This window comes from Nycticebus coucang, chromosome 15, assembly GCF_027406575.1.
Source record: "Nycticebus coucang isolate mNycCou1 chromosome 15, mNycCou1.pri, whole genome shotgun sequence".
NCBI classification, from domain to species: domain Eukaryota; kingdom Metazoa; phylum Chordata; class Mammalia; order Primates; family Lorisidae; genus Nycticebus; species Nycticebus coucang.
The window spans coordinates 1,388,018-1,414,957 of record NC_069794.1 but is presented as its reverse complement, the minus strand read 5'-3'; the positions used below and the strand labels follow the sequence as shown (position 1 = coordinate 1,414,957).

Below are 26,940 nucleotides of genomic sequence, written 5' to 3'. Positions count from 1 at the left end.
AACACAGCACCAGGGTGTGAGGACCGTCCACCCAGGACCCTATCCCCTGCCCGATCTGGACTGGCCACCCCGCTCTGAGCCCTGGACACAGGAATTTATCCAGGGATGGGCTGGGACACAGGTGTGCCACCAGAGTCACACCATCAGAGGGTTCCCTGGGGTGCCGAGGGGGAAACTCCAGGGACTCAGGGAGCAGGAGTTGGAAGGGTGACACATTCTCCACCTGCTGGTCAGAATCCAACAGCTGGGAGAGATAAGGGCTGATGCTGAGAAGGCAAAGAGGACAGGCTGGACCCTGGGGCCACAAGTCCCTTGTTCTTCATGACCCTGGAACTTCCTGGACTCAGAGACAGAATGCAGGAGACCTGTGGCCACAACCCACCCCCCAGGGCAGGACACGCCTCACCTTTAGGTCATGATGTCACAGGTGCCTGGACAGGACCCCACCCTCAGGGCAGGGCACAGCTCACTTCCTGGTCATGGTGTCACAGGACTCTGGACATGACCCCACCCCCAGGACAGGTCACGGCTCACTTCCTGGTGGTGATGTCACAGGCCCCTAACATTCCACAGTCTCCTGGAGACTGAGGCGGGGAGGCTGAGGGAGCATGGCCATGAACCGAGGAGCAGGGATCCTCTTTGTCCTCCTGCTGTGCTGCTGGCAGGAGACCAAGTTCCAGCCACTCACCACGACCACAGGTAGCTGTTGGGGGTTGGGGATCCTGGTTCCCCAAACCCAGTTGACCTGGTTGGATCACTCAGCTGAGCTAGAAAGTTCAACCAAGTCACTGCGGTTATGGAAAGTAAAAGTAAGTGGAAACGGAAAATAAAACTGGAGTGGCTCAGGCAGGTAAAGGCAACCTGCACAGGTTTCAGGGTGACAGAGAGATTTTACTTACTCAGGAAGACAGAGACAGTTCAGAGCACTTCCAAAGAGAGCTGGAAGTGGGTGCCTCTCATGACGGCGACACGTGACAGAGGCAGAGGCCTGAGGGGTGTCAACACTCTCTCTGCAGGAGACTGGCCGCAAGTCTCTCACGGGCCTCCCTGCACCTCCAGCAGCACTGTCCTTTCCTGTTGGTCACTGGTGACGTAGGTCACCTCACACCCACATTCTTAAGGACCCTCCAGACACTCTGGTCAGCGGTCAGGGTTTCCTCCCACCCCCTTGAAGCCCATTTCTCAGTAGGGACCCAGGGAGATTGTTGAGCAGACAGAAAACCATGAGCCTGAATCCGATGGGAGACACCACCCCCTCCCAGGTCCCTCTCCTCCCCACCTATCAGAATGTACCATTTATTCTTTTGGGAACCAAGGAAGCTGACAAGTTTTCTGTCTTTGAGGCCATTGTAAAGCCTGTAACTCCATGGGAGAGTTGCACATTTACTTATTTTAGCTTTTTATTATGGAAATCTTAGAACTCTCTCACAATAGAGAAAGACTGGCGTGGCCCTCCCAGTGTCTCCACTTTCACCTGTGTTGTGTATTTTGCCAGCTTGTCTTGTCTGCACACACACATGCGCGTGCCCACACACGAGTTGTCATTTGGGGACCATTTTAGCACTGTCCCAGATGTCTATTCCATGTAAAATGTTTTCTCCTGATAAAGCCATAGTTTTTACACACCTGGGATAGCATTATTACACTAATGAAGTTAGCAAGTTCTTCATAGCAGCTAATACCAATTGAAGAGAAAGTATTCATGACCTTGTTAAAGGTGCCAAGGCATAGTCCAGTGGTTCTCAACCTTCCTAACACCACAGCCCTTTAATACAGTTCCTATGGGTCGCAACCCACAGGTTGAGAACGGCTAGCATAGTCCATTCACAGGGGCGACTGCCATGGAGTTGTGAGGTAGGAAGAGCCACTCAGCTCTGCAAACAAGGGTTGGGCAGGCAGGGTCTTGGGGAGATCGCCTGCTAGCTGACAGGGATTCCTGCTGCAGGCAGGGCAGGATGGATAGGTGGTCAGAGGCCAGGAGGAGGAATTTGATCAGATGGCCAGGGTGGTCAGGCTGAGGTTGGGGCTTTTGCTAAACTGACTGAGCAGTATTCGTGCTAAAACTGGAGAAAGCGACCACGGCAGAGCGCAAGGCCAGGACCTCTTTGGAGAAGGCTCAGAGGAGGGCAGGCCAGGGGCAGGCCGAGGAGAGTCTGTTCAAGGAAAGAAGATGTCTTTTCTCCTGTGAATGATTAAAGTCCACGTCTCCTTCAGTGCAGGACAGCTGATGGATGGCATGAGCAGTTAGCAATTTAATGAAGGGAATTTCGTGAAAAGAAAAATGAAGATTTGTAGTCAGAAACCCAGTTTAGGAAGCCGAAGGGCAGTCAGTCGAGACGTGGGGCTCAGAGTGTCTCCAGCTGGTGTCTGAAGCAGCAGCCAGTGGTTGAATGTTTCCCGTTTGCAGCTGAGGCAACCTTGGGAGCCTTATGAACGTCAGAGTCACAGTCCTAGAGATGCTCGAGGCAGAGCCTGGGAGTGGGGGTCAGCTTCCAGGGCTCACAGATAGTCCCAAGTCAGAAGGGAAAAGAGAAATTGAAGTCATCAGTTTTGGGAGTTGTAGCCAGACGTTGGCAGAAACGAGAGGCTTGAGGACCCGGCCCGCTTTACAGGTGAATGGCAAAGCAGAGGTGCAGTGGGATTCAACAGAAGGTTAAAAAAACAAAAACAGAGCAAATGGGATTATAACTCATAAGAATGCACTATAGCTTTCCATTAAAATATGAACTTTCACTCTATAGTTACTCCTTTTTTGATCAAAGATAACCATAGTAATGTTATTCTTGTCTACAAAATAAATCTTTTTTGTAGGCAAAAAATATTAATGGAAATATAGCAAGAAGACAACTGACCATGAGTTTGCTTTTCTGGAACTTTTTATAAGAGCTCAGATTTGCCTTTTTAAAGCCTTTGGTGTGTTGGGAGCCAGCTGAGAACTCACCATCAGAAGATCTGGGCTAATTCCTGTCTTCTGAAGGCTCTCGAGGAATGCCGAGGTTCTCAGACCTGCCCAGAGTGACCTTTGCTCACCTGTAGGGCAGGCACCCTGGATGCCGGGCACCAGGTGGGTTTTCCAGGGGGGCTCTCTATGCATCAGCTCTGTCAAGCCAACGACACTGTGTAAACTCTCTGGCCACGCTTGATTCGATTCATTGTCGAATACAGGCTCCAGTCAAAGCCTTGGTGAGGCAGCCAATGTTTCCAATTTGTCTCCTTGTCCTGTTGCAAGGAGAATCTATTCTCATTGAATTACCAAATTGCTGTAAGTTATACACACTACAAGGGAAAAAGAGAAGACTTCTTCAAATTTGGAAGACAAAATATGAAAGAACCAACGATGTTACAAACAAAAACTCACATAAATTATGACCTTCCCCATCAGATCTTTCAGTGCATGTAATTAACTCCTCATGCGCTTGACCTTGGGCAGCAGTCTCTTAAGTCCACCAGTTTCTCTCTGGCAGTTATGGAAACTTCCTCAGAAAAGTGGTGTCACCATAGATTATCAGACACCTACATTCCAGGGCACTGGCCAGCATCTCATCCAGGTGTCTCCTTGAAGGTGAAGAAGTTTGGGAGTTTAGGTGACTACAAAAGCTTTCAAGAAAGCACTAGAGGAAAATGGTAATTAGAAATCACAAAAGATAAAATGGCTGTGTATAAAGGTCTGATGAGCATCTTCCCTCGTCTTGGGAAGTTGACTCAGGACCCAAGCAGGGATCCAGTGCACTTGGCACCAGTTTCTTTTGTTCTGACCATTGATTGAGGGACAAGGATGGTTGGGCAGCAGAGGCACAGAGTGGGCAGGGCCCCTGGCCCTCGTCTCCCCATGGTGGCCACCTCAACCACCTGGCTCCCTTCACCTTCCCTCTGTAGCAGAAACCAGAGACCAGAGCTCAAGGAAACTGTCCTGACAGAGTACCCCTACCCCAGCTCCCAGGTGAGGCAGGGAAGTCCTAAGACTCAGGCCTTTCCCAAGAGCAAGGTACATCCACCCACCTGCTACTTTAAAGCTGGGAGGATGCCGGTGAGAGGGGGACAGGGAGACCGCAGCAAAGCAGCAGCCTGGACAGCGCTCTCAGAGGCCGCCGCCGCATGAAGCCTCCTGCCTCGTTGCACACGCTGACTGGCTGACGGGCACAATACTTCCATTATAATCACGGACAGACACAAAATGAAAAGAATATTTTTAACAAAGTGCTTGCGCGACGCAGCTGTGCCCGTTCCTAATGATCATTAATGTCTCCTCCAAAGAGAACCGTACTTTTTGTTTGTTTCATTTTCTGAAGGTCAGCACACTGGAAGCAATTGTCATCACCATCACAGACCTTTTTACATATTTCCCCGCATTGTTCTAAGCGTGTGTGCAGATGAGCCCATTGGTATGCAGATTGTCTATCATTAAGACCATTTGGAAATCAGCTTTGTCACTGGTTTAGTGTAGAAACTTCAGATTCCTGCAGACACCACCCAGAGCTCTGCAGCTTGGGAGGGGAAGGTGTAGTCGCCCTGCACAGCCCCCTGTCCCTCGACCTGGGGGCGGAGGGACAAGGCTGACCTTAACCATGACCAAAGCCAAAGAAACGTACAGGACACTGAGAAGCCTCACCTCTAAGGAGGAACAGCCGTGAGTGGCAGGAAGGCGGAGCCTTGTGGTGGGTGCCACAGAAGAGAAAGCGGCACTGAGAACCATGGAGTGTCCTCGTCACTCCCGGCAGACAGGCAGCCGAGCCACAGGTCAGAAGCCCGTAGATCCTGAAGACACCTGACGTTCAGACTGTCAGGTCACCTGGGAGACTCCACCTCTTATCCTGACATCCACATCGCAGTGCTTGCTACAGAGGAGAAATAGCGTGGGAGTCTCTGAGTCCTCTGGCCTCCCAGAATAGAACCAGGAAGTGAGAGAGTGTTTCATGCCGTGACTCCATCTCTCCAAACCATATTTCTAACCTTCCAGATGCATTTATTGTAGGAACTGTACATAAAGGAAGTAAAAGTGTTTTTTACAAAAGGGAGTGTGTGTCCCTCTGCTTGGTTCACTTAGAGCAGTTGAACGAGCCCAGTCACCTTTGGAACTGGGACATGGTCTCTGCACTCAGGGACCAGGAGGGCAAGTTTCAGCTCAGATGCACTGGGCAGATGGTCCTCCCTCCTCACCAGTCATGGGTAGGTGCCCCTGAGAAACCCAGGTCCCAGAGAGCTGCCTGTGGCCGTCCCATGGGGGACACTGGGACCCAGCCAAGGCTTCCTCCCCAAAACAGGCTGGTGATGATGGAAAACCAAATCCTGCCAAAATATTCATAAGGTTCGCAGGTGGGTTTCATACATTTGAGGAGACAAGAATCGCAGACAAAATTATCAGTCAACACATTAGTTTGGCCTGAAAAGGCTGGACATCTTGAAACGGGGTCTTGCAAGTCTTGGGTGGGTTTTAGGAATTCTTTCATCGGCAACTTGTTGGAAGAGCTGAGCTTCATCTGAAGACCTGGGGAAAGCAGAAAGGAAGCTGGGTTCCATTGGGGGGGGCTGCTCTCTCTCACAGGAGGCCGCTCAGTCAGGCTGGAAAATAAGCCACATTATTCCAGTTAATAAAAAGACAGGTTAACGAGATTTTATAGTTTGAAAGGCCTGACTCCCCAGGTCTCTTAGAAAGGAATTTGGACCTTTGAGAGAAAAGGTCAGAGTTCAGTCCTTACTGGTGGGCATCCTGCAAAACCATACCCATGTAAAGATGAGCAAGTTCAAATTCAACCAGCAGTGCTAACGTGCAGGTGTTCATCTCCCTTTCAGGTTCAACTACTGACATGCTATTGAGTTCGAAAAGTCAGGATATGCCTGGACTGTTTGGTAAGGAAGCTCCTCACAGCATCATGTCCACCTCTAGTCTCAAGGGGGTGGGCGGCTGTCAGTGGGCCTTTCCTAAGGATGGGGGTCACTACCAAAGTTTTGAGACAGACTGTGTTATGGTCCATGATTTCATTTTCAAGAAACATAGTCAACAGCGGCATCCTTTCTGATTTACTCATACAAGTTCCAACTTGATCAGCGTCTCTGTGTTCCTGGAGGGCTTCACTTGCTTCCCTCCACGTGGATCTTACATTTCTTAACTTTTGCATCTCAAAACTTTTGTAATGACCCATGTACCTTGGTACAAGTGGCAAGTGGTGGAGGGGCTACTCAGGTTTGAGGCCAGAATCATGTTTCCACAGCCTTCATGTTAGCACCCACATCTGAAAGTCAAACTCCCAAGAAATTAGGAAAGACATAATTTTAGACCATGAGACCTGAGAGGCTCCTGGGAGCCTGGTTCTCAAAGTGGGTGAAGTCTGCTCTGTAGATCAGCAGGGTATGTGCCATACGGAAGCCGCTAGAAATGTCCTCCCTCACTGGAATCTGCATTCAGCTGGAGGCCAGCAGCTTCTGTACCCCAGAGACAGTCCCCCTCTGGTGTAGAAACCACAGACACACCAGCCCCCCAGCCGAGGACAGAGGCTCTGCTGCTCGGGCTGGGCCTGGAGGGTCTGTGCCTCCCCAGAGGGCCTTGGGGGAGAGAAGGACCACGGAGGACATGGCCCCAGCCCAGGGCTGCCCAACGCATGCACACAAGCCATAGATGTAGGTTCAAGTTTCCTAGTAGCCATGTTAAAGAGAAACAGATGAAAGTAATTTTCATGACATTTATTTAGTGTGAGTATTTCAACATGTAATCACCATAAAATTGTTAATATCTTCAGTCTTTTTATCACTGAATTTTCAAAATCCATGTGTAGTTTGGCATTCCAGGATGTTTTCCTTTGAACCAGTCACACTCTGCATATGCCCACATGGCCAGAGCTGCCCTGTGGGTGGTGCCCGCAGCCGTGGTCCCCCCTCGTTTTACATTTGGGGAAACTGAGGCCCAGAGAGTCCTCAACACCAAGAGCTGGGTCTCAGAGCACAGCCCTGCCCAGTTCACATGGTGCCCACCTCCTAGCCTCTCCATCACGGCCACCTGTGTGTGACAGGTGAGCCCCAGGTTTGTGGTTGCTGAGGCCGTCTAGGCTGAGGAGCCATAGACAGGGGTTTCCTGGTGGGACACAGGTGCTACAAGGAACAGGGAGCCCTTTCCCGGAGTTCCTGTCAGGAAGCTGCCTCTGCCCCGTTTCCAAGTCTGAAGCGCCAGAGGCGCTTTGGCTCCATGACTGATTTGGCTTTTCTACTTGGTTCTGAGTCAGAAGAAGGGACAAAAATTAGGGACGCTGCAGTTATGAAGCAACCTGCCACTCGGGATAGCTGTGCTGGGGCTGCCGCCTGATGTCCAGGGCATCACCAGAGGGATTCTGGCTTCCTGCAGCCCGACTGAGCGCCGTGGCGGGTTGTGGGAAGGTCATTTTTATGGGTGGTCTGCCCAGTGTCTGCCTCTATTTTAGTCTCTCATCTCAAAGAAAGAGAATATAACCCTAAGAAGTTAGATGCGGTCTGCAGACAGAGCTTCCGCCCTGCTAGCCTGGTCACGTGTCATCTCTGTCTGAGGGTTTCTCTAGCCACAATCTCACCAAGTTCAGGAGGCAGGTTTGCACTCTCAATGGCATCCTGTGGCCTCCTTGGGGGCAGCCTCCAGCCCAGCTCTGATGGTGGCAGGAAGCTGGTTAGCTTCCTGCCTTTCTTACCCAATGATGGCCATTGCCCTTTGAGCAGGAGCACGTCCTGCTGCAGCTGGGCTGTCGTTCACCTATTTCCAGGACTTTTCAGGATGGAATTGGTGTCTCCAGGAGGCCACTCCTGGCTTTTTACAGGGAGCAGTTTGGTTCCCGTGAGCCAGTTTAGCGATGATGAGCTCAGAGAGGGTGAGTTACAGAGATAGCCCACCCCCAGACAAGAAGGGCCCCAGCAAGGTCATGGGTCACTGGAGCAGGGCTCAGCCAGGCAGTTCAGGCAGAGCCCAGGGAGGAGCCTCTTGGTTGCCCTATCAGCCTCAGTCCTGCCCTCTACCGCCCTGTGGTCCAGTCTGCCCTCAGCATGCACTCCTTACCCCAACACCATGCACAATCACAGCTGCAGAATCTCACCTCCCATGCATGGCTGGCTGGAGTGGACAGAGATCAGGGGCTGAAGCCTCTTGATCCCCAGCACCTGTGCAGTGTCTGGGACAGAGGAGGTGCCCCAAGAAAGCTTGCACCATAAGAGCCCTGGATATTGTAAGCTCGCGGAGCAAGAGAAAAGAAGGCCACATTTACATAAAAATCAGGAGAGATGCTCATTCATACACAGAGAACAGCTTGGAAGAGTCTCAGAGACTGGACAGGTGACCACAGGGCAGGGTGGAAAATTATGGCCACTTCTGGGGCCAGGTGTCCAGCACCGCGTCTCAGGGGGCCACGCTCACTGTCCAGGACTTCTGTAGTCTTGGTTCCTCTGCGCATATTCAGGGAGGCAGCGGCCTGCGCACCCCAGACAGGTTCTTCAGAAAGTTAAATCCTAAATCCACTGAGCCCCTGGAGTGTTCTGTCTGCCGCGTTCACAGACCAGCTTGGGTGCACGGAGCAAAGGTGTCCGTGCCGCCCTGCTGGTTCTAACGTGAGCTTGTGTGCTTTCCCCAAGATGAAATTCTCGTCCAAGAGATTTTGGACCCAAATAAGACGGCATTGGCTGAGACAACAAGCATAGTGTCAACAATGGCAGAAAAGCTGGCTGAGGAGAAAAGTGAGTATTTTCTTTTTTAACCCTATAATTTCATGTAATCCTAGAGAACTGAGTATCAGAAATCTCCAAGCAGCGCGTGGAAATGCATTTAGCAGCAGGAAGGTCAGCATTTTCTTGAGATTTTTGCATCCAGATGTAAATTTCAATTCCTGGGATTAGCTCCCCCGACATCTGCTGAGGCCCAGACCGCGGGTTAAGGCATTCAGATGGTGCCTGACTCTGTTTACAGATTAACTTTGCAACACACATTTTCAAACAAAATTTGGAAACTATATTAGCATTCAAACTCAACATTGTACAATAAAATATGGGCCAAAAATGTTCACAAGTGTGTAATCAAGAAAACTTTTCTCTCTTTTTTTTCATGTTCTTTACTGAAGATGCTGGTAGTGATACCAATTCTCAATCTGCCAGTGCTGAGAATTACCACGAATTATTAGATAGTCTACATTTCTCTTCTGGCAATGAAGACAAAGTGTTCAATAATGGTAAATGCAACCTGGGAATTACCCCTGCCTAGGTCAGATGTACCAGGAGGCAGGAGTGAGACTGATGCAGATGGAAAGACCTTTATGGGTTGGAGAACATGGCTGCTTCCTCTGACTTAGGCAGGTTGCTGGGTCTCTACCAAGCTGAGGGGTACCCCACTCCATGGACCCCCCTGGAAATCACCCCCAGAGGGGCACAGCCAAGTGCTGTCTTACAGAATGGAAGATGCCCAGAGGGAGAGGAGGAGCTGCAGGTCCCTTCAGCCAAGTCACTTCTCCCCGGGGAGAGACAGAGAGCCAGGACGTCCCCGAGAGGGTCCCCCAGGGGTAAAAGGCCTCCCTTTGAAGATGTGTTTGCTGGAAAAAACCACGTGCAAAAGCTCCGCTTGAGCCCCATGGGGTGAAAGGGCACGTCTGTACCCAGGACACACATGCGGGACATCTGTGGTGTGCCCTACATGCATGCCTGGGTCACGGCTCCAGAGCCTGACGGTGTTTCAGGCACAGGGAGGGGATCTTATTAGACACAGTGTCCAGGGCACCGGGAATCTTCATTTCTCTTCATTCCCTGAACAGCCCTCCCAGTGAGCAGCCTCTGGCATTTGGAGGGATTGAACTAGATATTTCCAGGCTTAAACAAGAATACAATACTACTTAAATCTAATATTTCTAATACCTCTGAATTGCCCAACTCACTGACTATGCACACTGGTTACGGTGCATTAATTGAAGCCCTGCTTTAAGACAGAGCCACCCCACCCCCATTTAATATCCAGTTGTCTGCTAGTATCCAGGTAGGCTCCTGACACCTCCCATTTCCTATGGGCCATGAAACACTGGGGCCTCCCAGAGGACTCTCACCCCGCAGGTGTTTAGGCCCCTCTACTGTTCTCTGGATAAGTGTACTGAGTGAAGGTCATCCAGAGTGGCCCAGCGCTGAGCCGCGTGTGGGAAATCTGTGGTGAATTCTTAGGATCGGGTGGCTTGGGAAAAAGGCAAGTGGACAAGGGAACAAATGAGGGCTTTCGGAAAGTGTCCAGCCAGGTAACATGAAAAACAGACACACGAGCAGCTGGAGACTTCTCGGGCAGCCCTGGCGCGGCTCTAACGGTCAGGTGAGGTCTGACACTGTGTTTGCAAGTTGACCTTTCAAATAAAATTTGGAAAGGGTAACATTTCACTTTAACATTTGTTTCTAAATGACCCAAATGTTTATTTGTGTATGATCAAGAAAAATTTCCCACATTTTTTCCATGTTCTCCATTAAAGAACCCAGCGCTAAAGAGACTCTCCAGGCCAGCAGCAGCTCTAAGAAATACAAAGGCTCACGGTTGTCTTTGGGCAATGAGGGGACGACTTCCGGTAAAGGTGAGTGTCCCGTGGTCGTCCCCTGCCCGAGGTGGGGACATCCCTGGAGAGAGAGAGGCCAGGGAGGGCGAGAGGACCAGCTCCCCACAGCCTCCCCCAACATAGGCTATACTTTAAAATGTTCCCCCATCTTATGGTGAGGACTGGTGTTTCGGGGTTGTTTTTATTCATAGCTCTCTAATTATTAGTGAGTTTGAACATCTCGTGATTTAGGGCCATTTCTATGTCACTTTTGTCAAAGTTATGGTTGTGCCATTTTCTCACTTTCTACTACATTTTTGATGTTTTATCCTCTACGCCTCAGAGTTCTCTGTATTTTAAGAGTATTAGAACTTTGAGATATATGTATATTGAAAATATTTATTTTCAAGTTTTCCAGTTGGATTTTGACTGTTTATAATCTTTCATGCAAAAATTTCAAATTTTAAAAAGAAAAACAAAACAAACAAACAATAAAATAATTTCTTTTTTTTTTTTGCAGTTTTTGCCTAGGGCTGGGTTCGAACCCACCACCTCCAGCATATGGAGCTGAATCCCTACTCCTTAGAGCCACAGGCATCGCCCATAATTTCAATTTTTGTGTAGTCAAAATTACCAATCTTGGCTCAGCATCTGTAGCCCAGTGGCTAGGGCACCAGCCACATACACCAGAGCTGGCGAGTTTGAATCCATCCCTGGCCTGCCAAACAACAATGACAACTACAACAACAACAAAAAAATAGCCAGGCCTTGTGGCAGGCGCCTGTAGTCCCAACTACTTGGGAGGCTGAGGCAAGAGAATCACTTAAGCCCAAGAGTTGGAGGTTGCTGTGAGCTGTGACGCTACGACACTCTACCCAGGGCGACAGCTTGAGACTCTGTCTCAAAAAAATAAAAAATAAAAATTACCAATCTTCTGGCCTTTAGCTTTTGTGCCATAGTTGGAAAATCTTGCCCTACACTGAGGCTAAAGAGGCATTTTCCATGTCTGCCTCTAGTATTTATATTTAGTAGTACGTGGAATTTCTTCATCTACCACATTAGATCTCTCATTCATTTGGGATTTATCGCTGGGTATGTTGTAATGTGTTTCTAGTTTTGCCTTTTTACAAATGGCTACCCAGTTATTCAGAGCCCTTCATTAAAATGTCCATCTTTGCCCCCATGATTTGCAAAGCCACATTTATTATATTTCATGCTAAATTTCCACATGCATGAATGTCTTTTCATGCATGAATCATATTTCTCTGTTCTATTCATCTGTTAAGGTGTCTGCACCAAATAGTTTTATTTAAAGTATATTTTAACCTCCAGGATTGATTTCTCCCTATAGTTCCCTCTTTTAACTTTTCTTTTGCATTATTCTCCTGATTATTTTTGTATTTTTTAGGAACGTGTGGAATTTCTTTTTCTTTAAACTTGGTATTTTTATTGAGATTGTATTACATATAAATAATTAATTTTTATTATGAATAATTTGGGAAAGAACTGACATCTTTATGATGTTGAGTTTTTCCATCTGTTTCTTCTTATTTCCTATCTTTGGGGAGTATTTAAAAATATCCTTATTTAGGCCTTATACCGTCATGGTAAGTTTAAGTATTCAATCTCCTTTGTTGCTAATACAAATTAGATTTTCCCTATCTATGTGTGCTTTGTATACACACACTCAATCTTGGCCAAAAGGCTTATTATTTTTATGTATAAACACTATTGATTTCTGCAGGTTGATTTTTTTCTGCTGTCTTATTGAATTCTTTTATTGATTGAGTTAGTTTTATCACTGAGTATTTAGGCTTTTCCAGATACACTATATTATCATCTATTAAGTAGAAATCATTTTCTTCTTCTTCACCAATGTTTATGCTTCTCATTGCTTTCTCTTGCCTAATTGCACTGGCTAATAGATCTAGGAAAATGATTAATAGTGGCAGAGTTAGTGGACACACTTGCCTTGTTGGTACCCTTAGCAGGCATGCATCTGGTTTGTATTCAGTAAGTAAGCTTCTCGCTTTAGTACAGAGGTTTACATATTTCAGCATGTAAAGAAAGTATCCAAGAATTCTTTCACATTTTGTTAGGTCTTTTCTATCATCTTTGGAGATAACTGCTCTTTTTAAGATATTTTGAGACAGAGTTTCGTTTTGTTGCCCTCGGTAGAGTGCCGTAGCATCATAGCTCACAGCAACCTCAAACTCTTCGGCTCAAGAGATTCTCTTGCCTCAGCCTCCTGAGTAGCTGGGACTACAAGCACCCACCAGAATGCCTGGCTATTTTTAGACGAAGTCTCACTCTGGCACAGGCTGGTCTAGAACTGGTGAGGTCAGGCAATCCACCCACCTCGGCCTCCCAGGGTACTAGGATTACAGGCATGAGCCACCTTGCCTGGCCCACTTTTTAAGATCTATTAACATGGTATTGATATTAATGGGTTTTCTAATACTGAACCATCCTTGGATTTCTGAAATAAATCCCACATGGTCATATTGCTCATTTTCTTAAAATGGTGTTGGATTCTGCTTGGCAATATTTTATTTACTATTTTTAAATCTAATACACAAATGAAATTACTCTAGATTTTTGGGCTTGTTTTACTATCTTTAACATGTAGAAATATCTTTGTTATTCCTGCTTTATAAAAATGAATTAGAAAAATGTTTCCTTCCTTTTTGATCCTCTAGGAAAATGTATAGAGCCCTGGAAACATTTATTCTTTTAAGATTTATTAGAAATGCCCTGTGAAATCTTCTCATCCAGGTGCTTTTTATCCTGGGGGTAATTCCTTATAACTTCATTTCTTCTAGAGAAAATGATTCATCTAGGTTTCTTAATCAAATGGGGTCTATTTTGGCTGTCAACATTTTCCTGGAAAATTATCCATTTCTATTAGGTTTTCAAATGTATTTGCATAGAGGTCTTTAAGTCTTCCCATATTTTTTTAAATTTCCTTTGTTTTCTTCTTCTTTTTTTTTTTTTTGGTAAAGACAGAGTCTCACTTTACTGCCCTTGGTAGAGTGCCATGGCATCACACGGCTCACAGCAACCTCCAACTCCTAGGCTTACGTGATTCTCTTGCCTCAGCCTCCCGGGTAGCTGGGACTACAGGCACCCGCCACAATGCCCGGCTATTTTTTTGTTGCAGTTTGGCCAGGGCTGGGCTTGAACCCGCCACCCTCGGTATATGGGGCCAGTGCCCTACTCACTGAGCCACTGGCGCCGCCCCAATTTCCTTTGTTTTCATTGTTATTTTCCTCTTCTCTCTTTTTTTCTTTGTTAATCTAATTAAAAGTTTCTTCACTGATCCATTCATTATTGTTCAGGAGCATGTTAAGTTTTGCGTATTTGTACAGTTTCCAAAGTTTCCCTTGTTATTTATTTCTAGCTTTATTCCACTGGGGTCAGAAAAGATAGCTGATATGATTTTGATTTGTTAAGATTTATTTTGTGATCTAACACACATGGCCTATCCTGGAGAATGTTCCATGTGCTGATGAGGAGAAAGTGTATTCCACAACAGCTGGATAAAATAATCTGTAAACGTCAGTTAGGTTCATTTGGTTTAGAATATAGTTTAACTCCAATCTTCCTTTATTTTCTGCTTGAATGAGTGCTGAAGTCCCCTACTATTAATGTACTACAGTCTATTTCTCCCCTTAGATCCATTAATATTTGCTTTATATATTTGGCTGTTCCAATATTGGTTGCATGTTTACTTATAATTGTTAGATACTCTTGCTGAATTGACTCCTTTATCTTGATATAGTGACCTTCTTTGGCTCTTAGTAAAATTTTTGACTTGAAGTTTATCTTATCTGGCATAAGTATAGCTATTTCTGCTCTTTTCTCATTTCCCTTTATATAGGATATCTTTTTTACATCTCTTTACTTTGTCTCTATATGTGTCTATGTAGGTAAATGAGTTTCTTGTAAGCAGAATAGAGGTGGGGCTTTTTTTTTTTTAATCTATTCAGATACTCTATATCTTTTGATTGAAAATTTTAGTCACTTTACATTTAATGTTATTATTCATAGGTAAGGACATATTACTGTATGATTTTGTTATCTTTTTTTCTGATTGTTTTATACTCTATGTTTCCTTTTTTACACCATCCTTTGTAATTAAGTAATTTTCTCTACTCATATGTCATAATTCCTTGCTTTTTATTTTTGGTATATTTATTATAAGCTTTTACTTCATGGTTACCATGAGGCTTAAATAAAAAAATCTTAGAATCTTAAGATTATACTTTATAATCTTAAGTTATTTTAAGCTGCTGACAACTTAACTTTGATCACAAAGAAAAGAAAATAAATAAGCAAAGAAAAGTACTTTAAAAAACCCCAAACCTTTAACTTTTTCCCTCCCATATTTTGCATTTTTAAGTCAATTTAAATCTTTTTTATATTGTCTATCCTTAAAAATTGTTTTAGATATTATTTTGATAGATTTGTCTTTTACTATTTATATTAAAGATATAAGTGCTTTGTACACCACAACTGCAATGTTAGAGTATTCTAAATTTGTCTATGTACTTATTTACTTTACCAATAAGTTTTATACCTTCAGATGATTTTGTATTACACATTAACATCCTATTCTTCCAGACTGAAAAATCTTCTTTAGTATTCTTGTAATATAAGTCTGGGGTGGTGAATTCCCTTGGCTTTTGTTTTTCTGGGGAGGTAATTCTTTTTCTTTCAGGTTTGAGGAATATCTTTGCTGAGTGCAGTATTCTTGGTTAGAGGGCTTTTTCTTCCTTCAGCATTTTGACTATGTCATCCCATTCCCTTCTGCCTGTAAGTTTCCACTGAGAAATCTACTGCCAGATTCCTGGCAGAGATCCTTTAGATGCCATTTTCTTCTTTTCTCTTTCTGCTTTTAGGAGTCTCTTTTTATCCTTGATGTTTGAGAGTTTGATTATTAGACACATTGGGTAATCTTAAATGAATTGAATCTGTTTGGTGATCTTTAACATTCTTATACCGAGACATTCCCTTTGTTCTCTATTTTTTCCTTGAATAAGCTTTCTAGCCATATCTTTTCCTCTACTTACTCTCTAAGGTCTATGACTCTTAGATTTACCCTTTTCAGGATTTTTTTTTTTTTGATTGTGTATGTGTTCTTCATTCTTTTTATTCTTTTTTCTCCTCTGTGTATTTTCAAATAATCTGTCCTCAAGCTTACTGATTCTTTCTTCTGCTTGATGGATTCTGCTGTTGAGAAACTGTGCACTTACTATTAATGTTCTACATTCTATTTCTCTCTTTATGTCTATTAATGTCTGCTCTATATATCTGGCTGCATTTTTCAGTTCATCAAATGTATTTTTCAGCTCTAGGATTTTTAGAGGGAGTTTTATTATTATTTCAATCTTTTGGTAAATTTTTCTGATAAATTTCTGAATTGATTTCCTGTGTTTTATTGTTCATTGAGCTTCCTCAACCAGCTATGTTTTTCTATAAAATTCTCTGTCCGAGAGGTCACGCATCTTCCTCTCTCTAGAGTTGGTTACTGGTGCATTATTTAGTTTGTTTGGTGAAGTCACATTTTCCAAATGTTCTTGATGTTTGTGAATGTTCATCAGTGTTTGGACATTGAAGAATTAGGTATAAATTTCAGTCTGCAAATACGCTTGGTTTGTCACCCATCATTCTGCAGAGGACCTTCCAGGAATTCAAAGGGGACTGACTGTTGAGTTCCTTAAGCCTTCGTCACTGCATCATTTCAAAACTAAGGGTTTGCTCAGTTGTTTTCCAATTCACAGAGATAATTGGGTTTTGCTGCCTATTGTCTGATGTATGGAAAATCATGTATCATATATTCTTTTCTTGTTTTTTAATTAAATTGGAAGATAAGTCTGGTTCTTGTTACTCCAGCCTTTCCAGACATAAAAGTTCAAATACTAGACTTTTACTCACCAGGTTCCATTGAGAATCCCAGAGCTCTGGATCTCAACTCTGGGAAAAAGAGAAAGGCCAGAGGTCAGAGCCCCTTGGACTCCTTCCCAGCTCACCCATATACTATTTCTGTGACCTCAGGCAGGCTTCTTTGCCTCATGGAAGCTTCATCTATAAATGAAGACTAAAAATTACCCACAAGCCTTATCAGGTGCATTGACAGACACATAAAACCACACATACAGGGACCACATAAATGTAACCATAATGTAGGTTCCCTTGGGTTCCTGAGGCTAGAGATTATATTCCACAAGTAAGCACATGAAAGGCAAAAATCTTTATAATTTTATAATTTTTATAATTGATGGATGAATTATGTTTTCACAAATCAGTTAACCTGAATTATGTGCCAATTTTTAAAAAATATTAAGTGTGACTTTAAATATTCAGTGTAAGTATGAAGCTGGCAACAATCTCCATGGTACAGAATATCCCTGAGAAGATATACCAGGAACAGCTAACAACTGTAGCCCACAGGAGGAAATTGGTAATGAGGTGGTCAACTATTGGTAACAACTTTATTTTTCAATTTTTCTAAAATTTAAAAATTATACCATGGGCTCATCGTATTTATTAAAAAATAAATTGAGGGTGGCACCTGTGGCTCAGTCGGTAAGGCACAGGCCCCATATACCGAGGGTGGCAGGTTCAAACCCGGCCCCGGCTGAACTGCAAACCAAAAAATAGCTGGGCATTGTGGCGGGCGCCTGTAGTCCCAGCTACTCAGGAGGCTGAGGGAAGAGAATCCCTTAAGCCCAGGAGTTGGAGGTTGCTGTGAGCTGTGCGATGCCATGGCACTCTACCGAGGGCCATAAAGTGAGACTCTGTCTCTACAAAAAATAAATAAATAAATAAATAAATTGAGATCCTTAAAATAATTTATATAAATATTTTTAAAACCTGAAGCAGTGAAGGATAGTGTATCTGCAAACATCTTCTCTTCCTTATTGCCAGAAAATCCAACTCCCTGCATGACCTATTGTCTGAAAAGTCCCATGGTCCATAACATTATTCCCAATGTATTGGCTGTGCCTAAACTTCAGTTTAAGACTTTGCGATCTGTTAAATTCTAAGTAGTCCATAGGACATGTTTAAATTTGTGCCATACTCATTGATTTCCTATTAATAATACCAACAAAAGAGTCAATCATTTGGTAATATCTACTTGAGCATCTGCCAGGTATTAGATAAATAGAGGGTCCTTGTTTTCCAAGAAGTCAGAGACTGAGACAGACCAGTCATAAATAGTTACTATTTGTGTGTTCAAGAAATAGAAATGTGCTCAACTAAACTATTTTTTAAGTGTTCCAAGTTGTACTCGTATGGAGTTTGGAGGAAACTAATGAGAGGCGGGTCTTCCCAGGCTTTGAGAGTAGGAAGAGTAAAGAAAGGAGGTGAATGCTCTGCATGAGGTGTGGTGAGCACAAGGCCCCCTCCCTAAGAGAAGGACAGGGGGCCTCTCAAGACAGGCTGCTTGGATGTTGGCCCCCACCATCTGATGTGCAGCAGCCAGAGTCAGGACTGAGGGGAAAAATGTGTGTCCAGGTGTGAGGGCAGCCTGTCACATGATGAGGAGTCCTTGGCCCACAGTGGGAACCAGGGCTAACCACTGTACAAGGTGGACAGAACAGTGTGCAGGCATCCCCCAGGAGTGTCCAGAGAAGGCATAGAGACAGTGAGCTGTAACGGACCGCCCTGTCGGTGGCCTTCAGTTCGAGGGAGTGCAGGGAGAAGGAACGAGGAAAGTTGAGAGGTCGGTGCAGGAAAGACAGACTGACACACTACGGGTTGGAGTATGTAGCTGTGATTTATTGGAGTATGCAGTTGTAAATACCAACACATGTTGGTATTTATACATTTTTACAGAGCTTACATAATGCAATCTTTTTGCTTACGTGTGTGGGTTATCTTTGCGTTTACAAGTGTGATTTATCATGTATTGTTATGTTTTAACGTTCCGCTTCCGGAGGGTGGCGGTTATTAGTCAACTCTGTCTGCTTTCTCCTATCTCAGTTTCTTATTATCTTTTTAGAACAGCTTGACATCTTCTTTATGTTAATGCTTGACTAATTCTATATTTACTATTTGATCTTATTGTTATTGATAATTATAATTTTGATTTAGAGTAAATTCCTTGACAAGTATTATTTTTCCTATTGATTTTTATTATGCGTGACAATTGGTGAAACAAGATGTTCTGAACAGGACTTTATGGTGGGTGGATGTGTTTCAGTGACTTTGTAACTTATGTAGATAATTTGTATTTCATGTCCTTGGGCTTATCGTTTTAGCTCACTGGTGGGAAAACATCTTTATGTGCTCATTGTTGGTGCCACTGAGTTTAGCAGCTCACAAGGCTGTGCTCTATCTGGATTAGTAGTGCATTGTGCTCATTCTTAGGAAAGTACATATTGACAATTTATCAGAACAAACAGACTTCTGGTACAGGATGACAAACACATGAGTAGATGCCACAATCTTTAAACTTAAGCGGGTAACTGAGTATGCTAGGTAACATTTCTGATGCTGTGCATACTGGGGGCGCTGGGGGCAAAGCTCCGGGGAGCACAAACCATCTTCCCGTCGTTCTGTAACGCGGACAGCACTGCCTCACTACGGCTATATGCCGTGGGTGCGGCATTTCCCCCTTTTTTGTTTTTAAACCGCAGTTTAAAGACTTTTTGGCGTATAGAGTTAATAGAGGAAAACAGACACCGTATGAGACATGGTAACAACAACATAACACAAAATGACAAACAACTAATAATGGTTATGAGTACAATATATTGGATTCAGTTAAGAGGATTGAGTGTTTTAAACCTATTAGTTAAAGATTGAGTTAATGTGTTAAGAGAAGTTATTGGTAAATGAGCTTGACTCATGGCTGTAATATCTTGTTGTAAGTTGTGTAAATTATGTGTTATATTATTGTCTCTCTAGACACTTTGAAGATGTGTTTGTACTTTGTTCTATGAGTTAGATACATTATATGGTAAAGGTGTAATGTAAATGGCTTGAAATGTTGAGTGACATTTTGTTTGTAGTTTCTGTTGTATGTACTTAATGTTTTGATCTAAAGTTAAGATTATTTTTTTTAACATATTCAATTTAGTTTTAAGCTTATTATTTATATTAGCTTGTGTTATTAATGTTAAAGTTATATTATTGTTAAGAGTATTGATATAGTATGTTGTATGTATTTGTTGTACTAAAGTTGTAGTAGTTACAGTAAAAGTAGTGATTATAGAAATTAAAGTTGTAATGTTTAAAATTAAAGTTGTTATAAATTTTTTAGGTTTAATTAATTTATTAAGTGTTTTTAACACTTGTAATGTTGTATTATTATATTATGGATTGTTTTGTAGATTTATAGGTAATATTATATAAGAAGGTTTTTTTATAATTAATATGACATTTACTTGTTTATTATGTTGAATATTAAAGGATGTAATATAATTAGTTATTTTTATAAGTTAAAAGATTTTAAAGGAAATATATAGTTAACTGGATTACATGTAAATTTTTTCATAAATTCTCTTTTATGAGTTTTATTTAATTTGTATAGATTATTTATAAACATTTTAAATTTTTTTGAATTTTTGTTTTGTCTTTTATTTTTTTACATAATTATTTTGTTTCAGGATAAAATTTATTACACAAGATTTTTTTTTTACACAATGTCATTCTTTTTTCTGTTTAATTTTTCTTACTTTCAAAAACTCACTTTCCACTAAACAGGATTCTAGTTTACTATGAAGTCACTTATTTATTCAGCTAAACTGATAATTAGAAGGTTTAAAAGGTAAGAATTTTATTTGTTGACAAAGATTCAGTTTGTAAAAATATTTTTCTTATTTATACAAATTACTAGTGGCAAAGGGTTAATAATAAAGGTTTTAAATCTCACCCTTGGGATTTTGTCAGTGCTGCTGTCTGGGGGCTGTAACACTTGGGAGGTAGGCCCGCCCCACGAAGGGCAGGGGGGCCCCCAGCTTCCTTCTTTGCTGGGCTTTTTCAGCTGTCTTGGAGTCAGTGGAAATGTACCCGGTGGTTTTGTTTGTTATCGGCGAGTGTACTTTCATTTTCTTTAAGCGGCGGGTGAGATCTTGTAGTAGCTGCTGGCGCCTCCTTCTGCGTTGTCTTTTCTGAATCTGAGTTAACTACTCCTGGAATAACTTCAAAGTTTTTAGTATAATTTGAACTTTTACTAATTATAATTCCAACCGTTCCAGGTAAAAGTTGTCTTTTTATTGTAGTGGGGATTAAAGTAACACCGTCCTATTTGGATAATAAGACATTCTTTTTATTTGCTAAATTTAAACCTGCACTTTCAGGAGTGCCCCGTGAAAGGTCATGAATAGTAAATTCAGGGGCTTGAGGATTTAATGTAGATAAAGGCTGTGTGTTACAAGCTACAGCCTGCTCTCCCTTGGGGCCTGGGCTGGGAGAATGCCCCTTATCTAGTTTTTTGATCTTTGTACGTCCTGATCCTCAGGATCAGTGTCTCCCTTGTTATTTAAGGGGGTTCCATCCTTATGAAATTTTGATTCACATTCATTTTTCTAATGTCGCCCCTTCTTACAATGGGGGTATAAGCCGGGCGGTTCCCCCCTCGGCTTATTGGCATGGGACTGTTTACAGTCCTTCTGCATGTGACCTGGCTTGCCACAATTGTAGTAAGTGTTAGCAGGAGCTCTCGGCCCCTTACCTCCCTTATTGAAGGTATTTTTAATATAGGCGCTGAATTTCTGTCCTTGCATTGTTGCAGCATAGGCCATATCTTGGACTATCGCTGGTGAGGCATCCATGCATGTTTTAATATCCTTGGTTAATGCGTGCCCCATGGTACCTGCTGATTGTTCACACTTAACCGGTCAGCCTTTACCGGCGGGACTGCAGCTCCCTGGTGAGAGCCGCCCTCAACCTTGAAAAAGAAAGAAAGAGAGAGAAGATTACCTGTCCTTCAGGTCCCTGTTCGGGCGCCACCTGTAACGGATGTAAATACCAATTTTTACAGAGCTTACACAATGCAATCTTTTTGCTTACGTGTGTAGGTTATCTTTGCGTTTACAAGTGTGATTTATCATGTATTGTTATGTTTTAACGTTCCGCTTCCAGAGAGTGGCAGTTATTAGTCAACTCTGTCTGCTTTCTCCTATCTCAGTTTCTTATTATCTTTTTAAAACAGCTTGACATCTTCTTTATGTTAATGCTTGACTAATTCTACATTTACTATTTAATCTTATTGTTATTGATAATTATAATTTTGATTTAGAGTAAATTCCTTGACAAGTATTATTTTTCCTATTAATTTTTATTATGCGTAACAATTGGTGAAACAAGATGTTCTAAACAGGACTTTATGGTGAGTGGATGTGTTTCAGTGACTTTGTAACTTATGTAGATAATTTGTATTTCATGTCCTTAGGCTTATCGTTTTAGCTCACTGGTGGAAAAACATCTTTATGTGCTCATTGTTGGTGCCACTGAGTTTAGCAGCTCACAAGGCTGTGCTCTATCTGGATTAGTAGTGCATTATGCTCATTCTTAAGAAAGTACATATTGACAATTTATCAGAACAAACAGACTTCTGGTACAGGATGACAAACACATGAGTAAATGCCACAATCTTTAAACTTAAGCGGGTAACTGAGTATGCTAGATAACATTTCTGATGCTGTGCATACTGGGAACGCTGGAAACAAAGCTCCGGGGAGCACAAACCATCTTCCCGTCGTTCTGTAACGCGGACAGCACTGCCTCACTACGGCTATATGCCGTGGGTGCGGCAGTGAGCAGACCCCAGACTCCAGCCATGCCTTCTTGGCCAGGGACACAGCCCCACCGTCCCCTTTGTCTCAGGGTCGATGGTTCCCTGGATCTGAAAGCACAAAGTATCATGCCTTAATTATTTTTCAAAGCTTGACTATTGTACATATGTTTCCCCACAGGAAAGAAGAGTTCAAAAAATGATCAAAGTAAAAGAGTATCGGTTCTGGACAAAATCCTTCAAAATATAGAAAGAACTTCAGGTAACTGAACTAACAGATCAATGTGTCCATGTTCTGAGATTTCCCTAGGGGTGAAGAAAAGTAAATGCCTACTCTGGATGGTGCATCTCTGCACAGCTCCAGGGAGCAGGCTGAGCCCATGGAGTCCCATTGTGGCTGTGTCACCAAAGGAATGCTCTTAGCCCAAGAGTGACCAGGGCTCTGCAGGCTGCCCCACACCCTCGTGGTGGCCTCACCTGGGCAGCAGGTGCTGGCCCTGTGTGACCAGGCTGGGGGAGACCCCATACCCCTGTCAGGTGACTCTGCTGGCTGAGTCTCCTCCACAGCCTCAGGTCCCGCCTTCCCAGCCCGTTCCAGATACATTGCTTCCTAACTGCCAGGCAGTTGGCCCATGCAGACCCTGTGGCTTCTGCCCCACCCCAGGATTCTCTGTGGAGTTTTCCAGAACACCTCCAAGCCAATCCTTCATCGGCAGGCAGCCTCCTGTCCTCCCAGCCTCTCCAATGTGGACATGACAGTCTCCTGACTGTGACGCCATGCTAGGCTCAGAGCTCTACCCCAGCACTCTGTACACCACAAGCCTGTCTGCACACCACATGCCTGTGTGTATATCATGCACCTGACCACACACCACATGCTTGTCTGCACCCTACAAATCTGGGTGCACACCACATGCCTGTTTACACACCACATGCCTGAGTACACACCAAATGCCTGTGTTCACACCTGTCTGAATACCACCTGTCCATGTGCACACCACACGCCTGTCCGCCCAGCCTGACATTCAGCACTTATGAAGACACGTGCCACCATTAATTTTAGGCTGACATTGACAAATGAACTTTCTGAGCCAACCACAGTTGTCCCTTTTTATAGACTCAAGAAATTTAAACTAGATATTTCATTCAACTTTCACCTAATGTTGATGGAGCGCCTGCTCCCAGACAGGCACAATTCTGAGTTCTTGGGAGTTACCCCCAGGGGCAGGAATGTCTGCCTGGGGAGCTATACACCATGGAAAGTGGGTGTTCCCCACCCTCCCAGACTGAGACAGTTCCTCTGCCTGTCAGCTGCTGCTCCCAGCCTCTGATGGCCCACAGTGTGGCTGGCAGCTGCCAGTTTGTCCTTTGTTTAAAATGCTGACCAGGACGGTCCCATGACACATCACAAAGATCTCCCTGCTGGGGTGGCGCCTGTGGCTCAGTGAGTAGGGTGCCGGTCCCATATGCTGGAGATGGCGGGTTCAAACCCAGCCCCGGCCAAAAACCAAAAAAAAAAAAAAAGATCTCCCTGCTGCAGAAGTTGTCATCAGTTCCAGGCCAGGAGTTGCTCTGACCCTCACACTCTGCCTTTGTGGGGCCATGAAATGCTGGGCCACTTGGCAGCCCAGGTGTGCCTATCTTTTGGTAGAGATAGGTGTGTGGTGTGCACCCAGGTGTGTGGTGCACATATGGACGGGTGGTGCGCAGTCAGTCATGTGATGTACACATAGGCATGTAGTGTGCAGACAGGTGTGTGGTGTGCACTGAGATGTGTGGTGCACATATGGGCATGTGGTGCGCACACAGGCGTGTGGTGTTCACACAGGCTTGTGGTATACAGACAGACAGACATGTGGTATACACAAAGGCGTGTGGGGTGTACCCAGGTGTGTGGTGTGTGCCCATCAGCAGTGCAGGCAGGACAGTTAGTGGCTGTCCCATCCAGGGTACATTCTTGGGCTGTGCTGTCATCCAGGCCAATTTTGCTGCTTTAGACACTATCCCATAAGAGATATCACAGCCCAGTCCCCTGTAACTCAAACATGGGGAGGCGGGGCCTCCAGTTTGATCAGGCTCCTGCCATCCAACTGGCACCTCAAAGCTCTTTGAGCGACAGTAGGGACTGGCAGGGTTTGAGTCCCCGGGCAGTGCTGGGGCATCACAGGGACGGCCTCCAGCAGACTGCCTGTGAGGGGAGGAGGGAGGACAAGCCCCGCCTGCCACACCCCAAGTCCACAGCCACCCGACTCAGCCTGCAACTCCATTTGTCTTCTGCCCAGGACCATCCTGACTGCCTCCATCCATGCACTCTCCTGTCCCTGCTACATCACCTGTGCCCCCACCCAGCACCACAGCATCAGAACCCTGGGCACGGCACCACGCAGCCCTGGGTGCACACGGTTGGGCTAGATTCCAAACAGGGCTTCAGTGTGGCAGCCGCCTCTGGACGGCCTTCTTGGTGTTACTGACCAGTGAGGGATGACCTGCAGACACCTTTATGGGAGAGAAGAGGGCAAGGCTATCTGCTGACAGGCCATACACCCTGAGCCTTTGTGGGGACATGCATGTCCACACAGCACTGTGATGACACTCCCCACACACCAGCAACACTGGACGCTGGTATCAGCCTTCTCTGGGAAATATGGGGACAAGGAGTGGACACTTGGCTTTTCTCAAGAAAATCTTCTCTTTCCAAACAGGAAACATTTTCCAGTAAAGAGAAGTGGAGGACCATGCCCAGGAGCAGAGCTCGGAGAGCCAGTGAGGCCACAGTGGCAGGGCCCCAAGCAGGAGCCAAAGGCTGCCCCAGACCCCTAGGAATAAAGGCACATATGCACACACACACGTGTCCTCGGCCATTCTGCATGAAGGAGACTTGTCTCATTCACCCCAACTGAAGTTGGTTTATTCACCAGCTAGAGGGTCTGCGGGCACCTTGATATTTTTTAAAGGTAACAGGAAAGAAAATATTGAGCTTGCAATAAGAGCATCAGAAGATTCTGTTTATCTACAGGAAACACAACCTTAGAGCTTGTGAAGAATTCTGCCCATGAGGAATTTCCACCCCGCACAATGAACATGTGCACACATGTAAAACACGCACCCCCGAACTCTCACTATGAGGGAGTGGTGCCAGGCTCGGAAAGGTGCGTCCGCCTGCGTGCCTCGGGAGTGGCAGTCAGCACCGTGGGGCAGGGCGGGAGGTGGCCGCCAGCACTGGGGCTATCCAAACTGCAGCATCTCCCAGGGGGGTGACCAGGACACATCTTTGAGCAAGTCTTACTATCCGAACTGATTTTGTGGACAGACTGCAGTCTCTGCTTAATTCCTTGAGGTGACCAGGTTGCAAATAGGACAAATGTGATTCCCTGTTTCTCCAGAAAGGCAGGGTAGGGAAGCTCATACATCCTGTCTCAGAATGATGCCAGGTAGAGAACTCTTGCGCGCTTCTCACAGCCCTTTCTGTCTCAAGAATCTCAAAGGATTCTTTATCAAGAGCTATTTCAAAGGCAGATGAAAAGTAAATTAACATATGCCACTTTATTTGTAATCCTGGGCTGTGCCCTCTTCTTAAGGGAAGACTGCAGGATCAGAGAATGTTTGTGCTGGAACATTCCAAGCCTTTATTATGACCCCTTGACTCCAGAAGGGAAACTAAGGCAGGGAGAACACATGACTTCACAGTCACCTGGTCGGTTGGTGGCAGGGCAGGGTGCAAATATTTCTGCCCCCACATTATCCCACTAGCCCACTCTGCAGCCCCTTCACCAACACATGGGCATCTGAGTTCTCTCCTTTCTCTGTGTGTGTAGATTTCATTTTATTCTGTGTGTTTGAATCTCACAAAACTCTTTTAGAGTACTCTGTGGTCCATAGCTGTCTCCATGCATATATGCCACTGAGTCCTAGAGCCACACAGGGAGGTGGCACCACCTCCACTGCCTATGGGCGCATCTGGGGCTCAGAGGTGCTAGTGGCCTGCTCACTGCCACACCATCCCATGGCCTGCAACAGGTCCGGGGCTCTGTCCCAGGCCAGGCCCTTCCTGCTGGACACGTCGATTATCACCAGCATCCTCGTTCTATTGCCTGTGTCTCCAGGGGAACTGGCAGAGCAGATTTGTGTGAGTTGTAAGGCCAGAAAACAAAAGCACTGTTGACTGGACCACATTTCTCCATCACTCCATCCCTGATTACACAAACTTTGAAGCTGAGAGTTGGATGATTTAATAGTTTAACAACATGAAAACATCTCTCTCAAGGATGGCACCAAAAACATCTAATGGGAAACTTGGGGAATAAAGGTCACCGAGAGCTATGGAGAGTTCTTGCACCCTTAAGTGCTGCAGGGGACATACAGTTGCTGCTGTCAGGGGGTTTAAAAGACAGTTGAAAGCTACATTTATGAGTAAAACCACAAATATTAATATTAGAAAAAAGCAAGGGATGGGTTGGCTTCCAGACATGCCAAAGACGTGCCCCTGAGGGGACGGCGAGCCTTCCACTGGCCCAGCAGCATCTGATTGAGTGGGCCCTCCAGGGAGAGGAAATAGTGTCTCCAAAGAGGGGGGCAGGGGGCAGGGGGCAGTGAATGTGGGGCCACAGTGGTCCCCTCCTGTATACTAAGGGTTGGGGGCAAATGCTGACAAGTACTTACCTCTTCTGTATGATTTCAGTTGTTCTAAATATATTC

General features: G+C 44.8%; 1 protein-coding gene across 1 annotated transcript; it reads left to right on the top strand.

The window, feature by feature from the left end:
* The first annotated feature begins 577 nt into the window (after positions 1–577).
* Positions 578–25,073, top strand: SPACA7 (sperm acrosome associated 7). The gene is made up of 7 exons (XM_053564041.1): positions 578–699; positions 5,791–5,847; positions 8,581–8,682; positions 9,063–9,170; positions 10,440–10,538; positions 22,427–22,507; positions 24,948–25,073. Exons 1-7 carry the CDS (start codon positions 609–611, stop codon positions 24,962–24,964), a joined length of 555 nt encoding a protein of 184 aa, XP_053420016.1. The 5' UTR covers positions 578–608; the 3' UTR covers positions 24,965–25,073.
* The last annotated feature ends 1,867 nt before the right edge of the window (positions 25,074–26,940 follow it).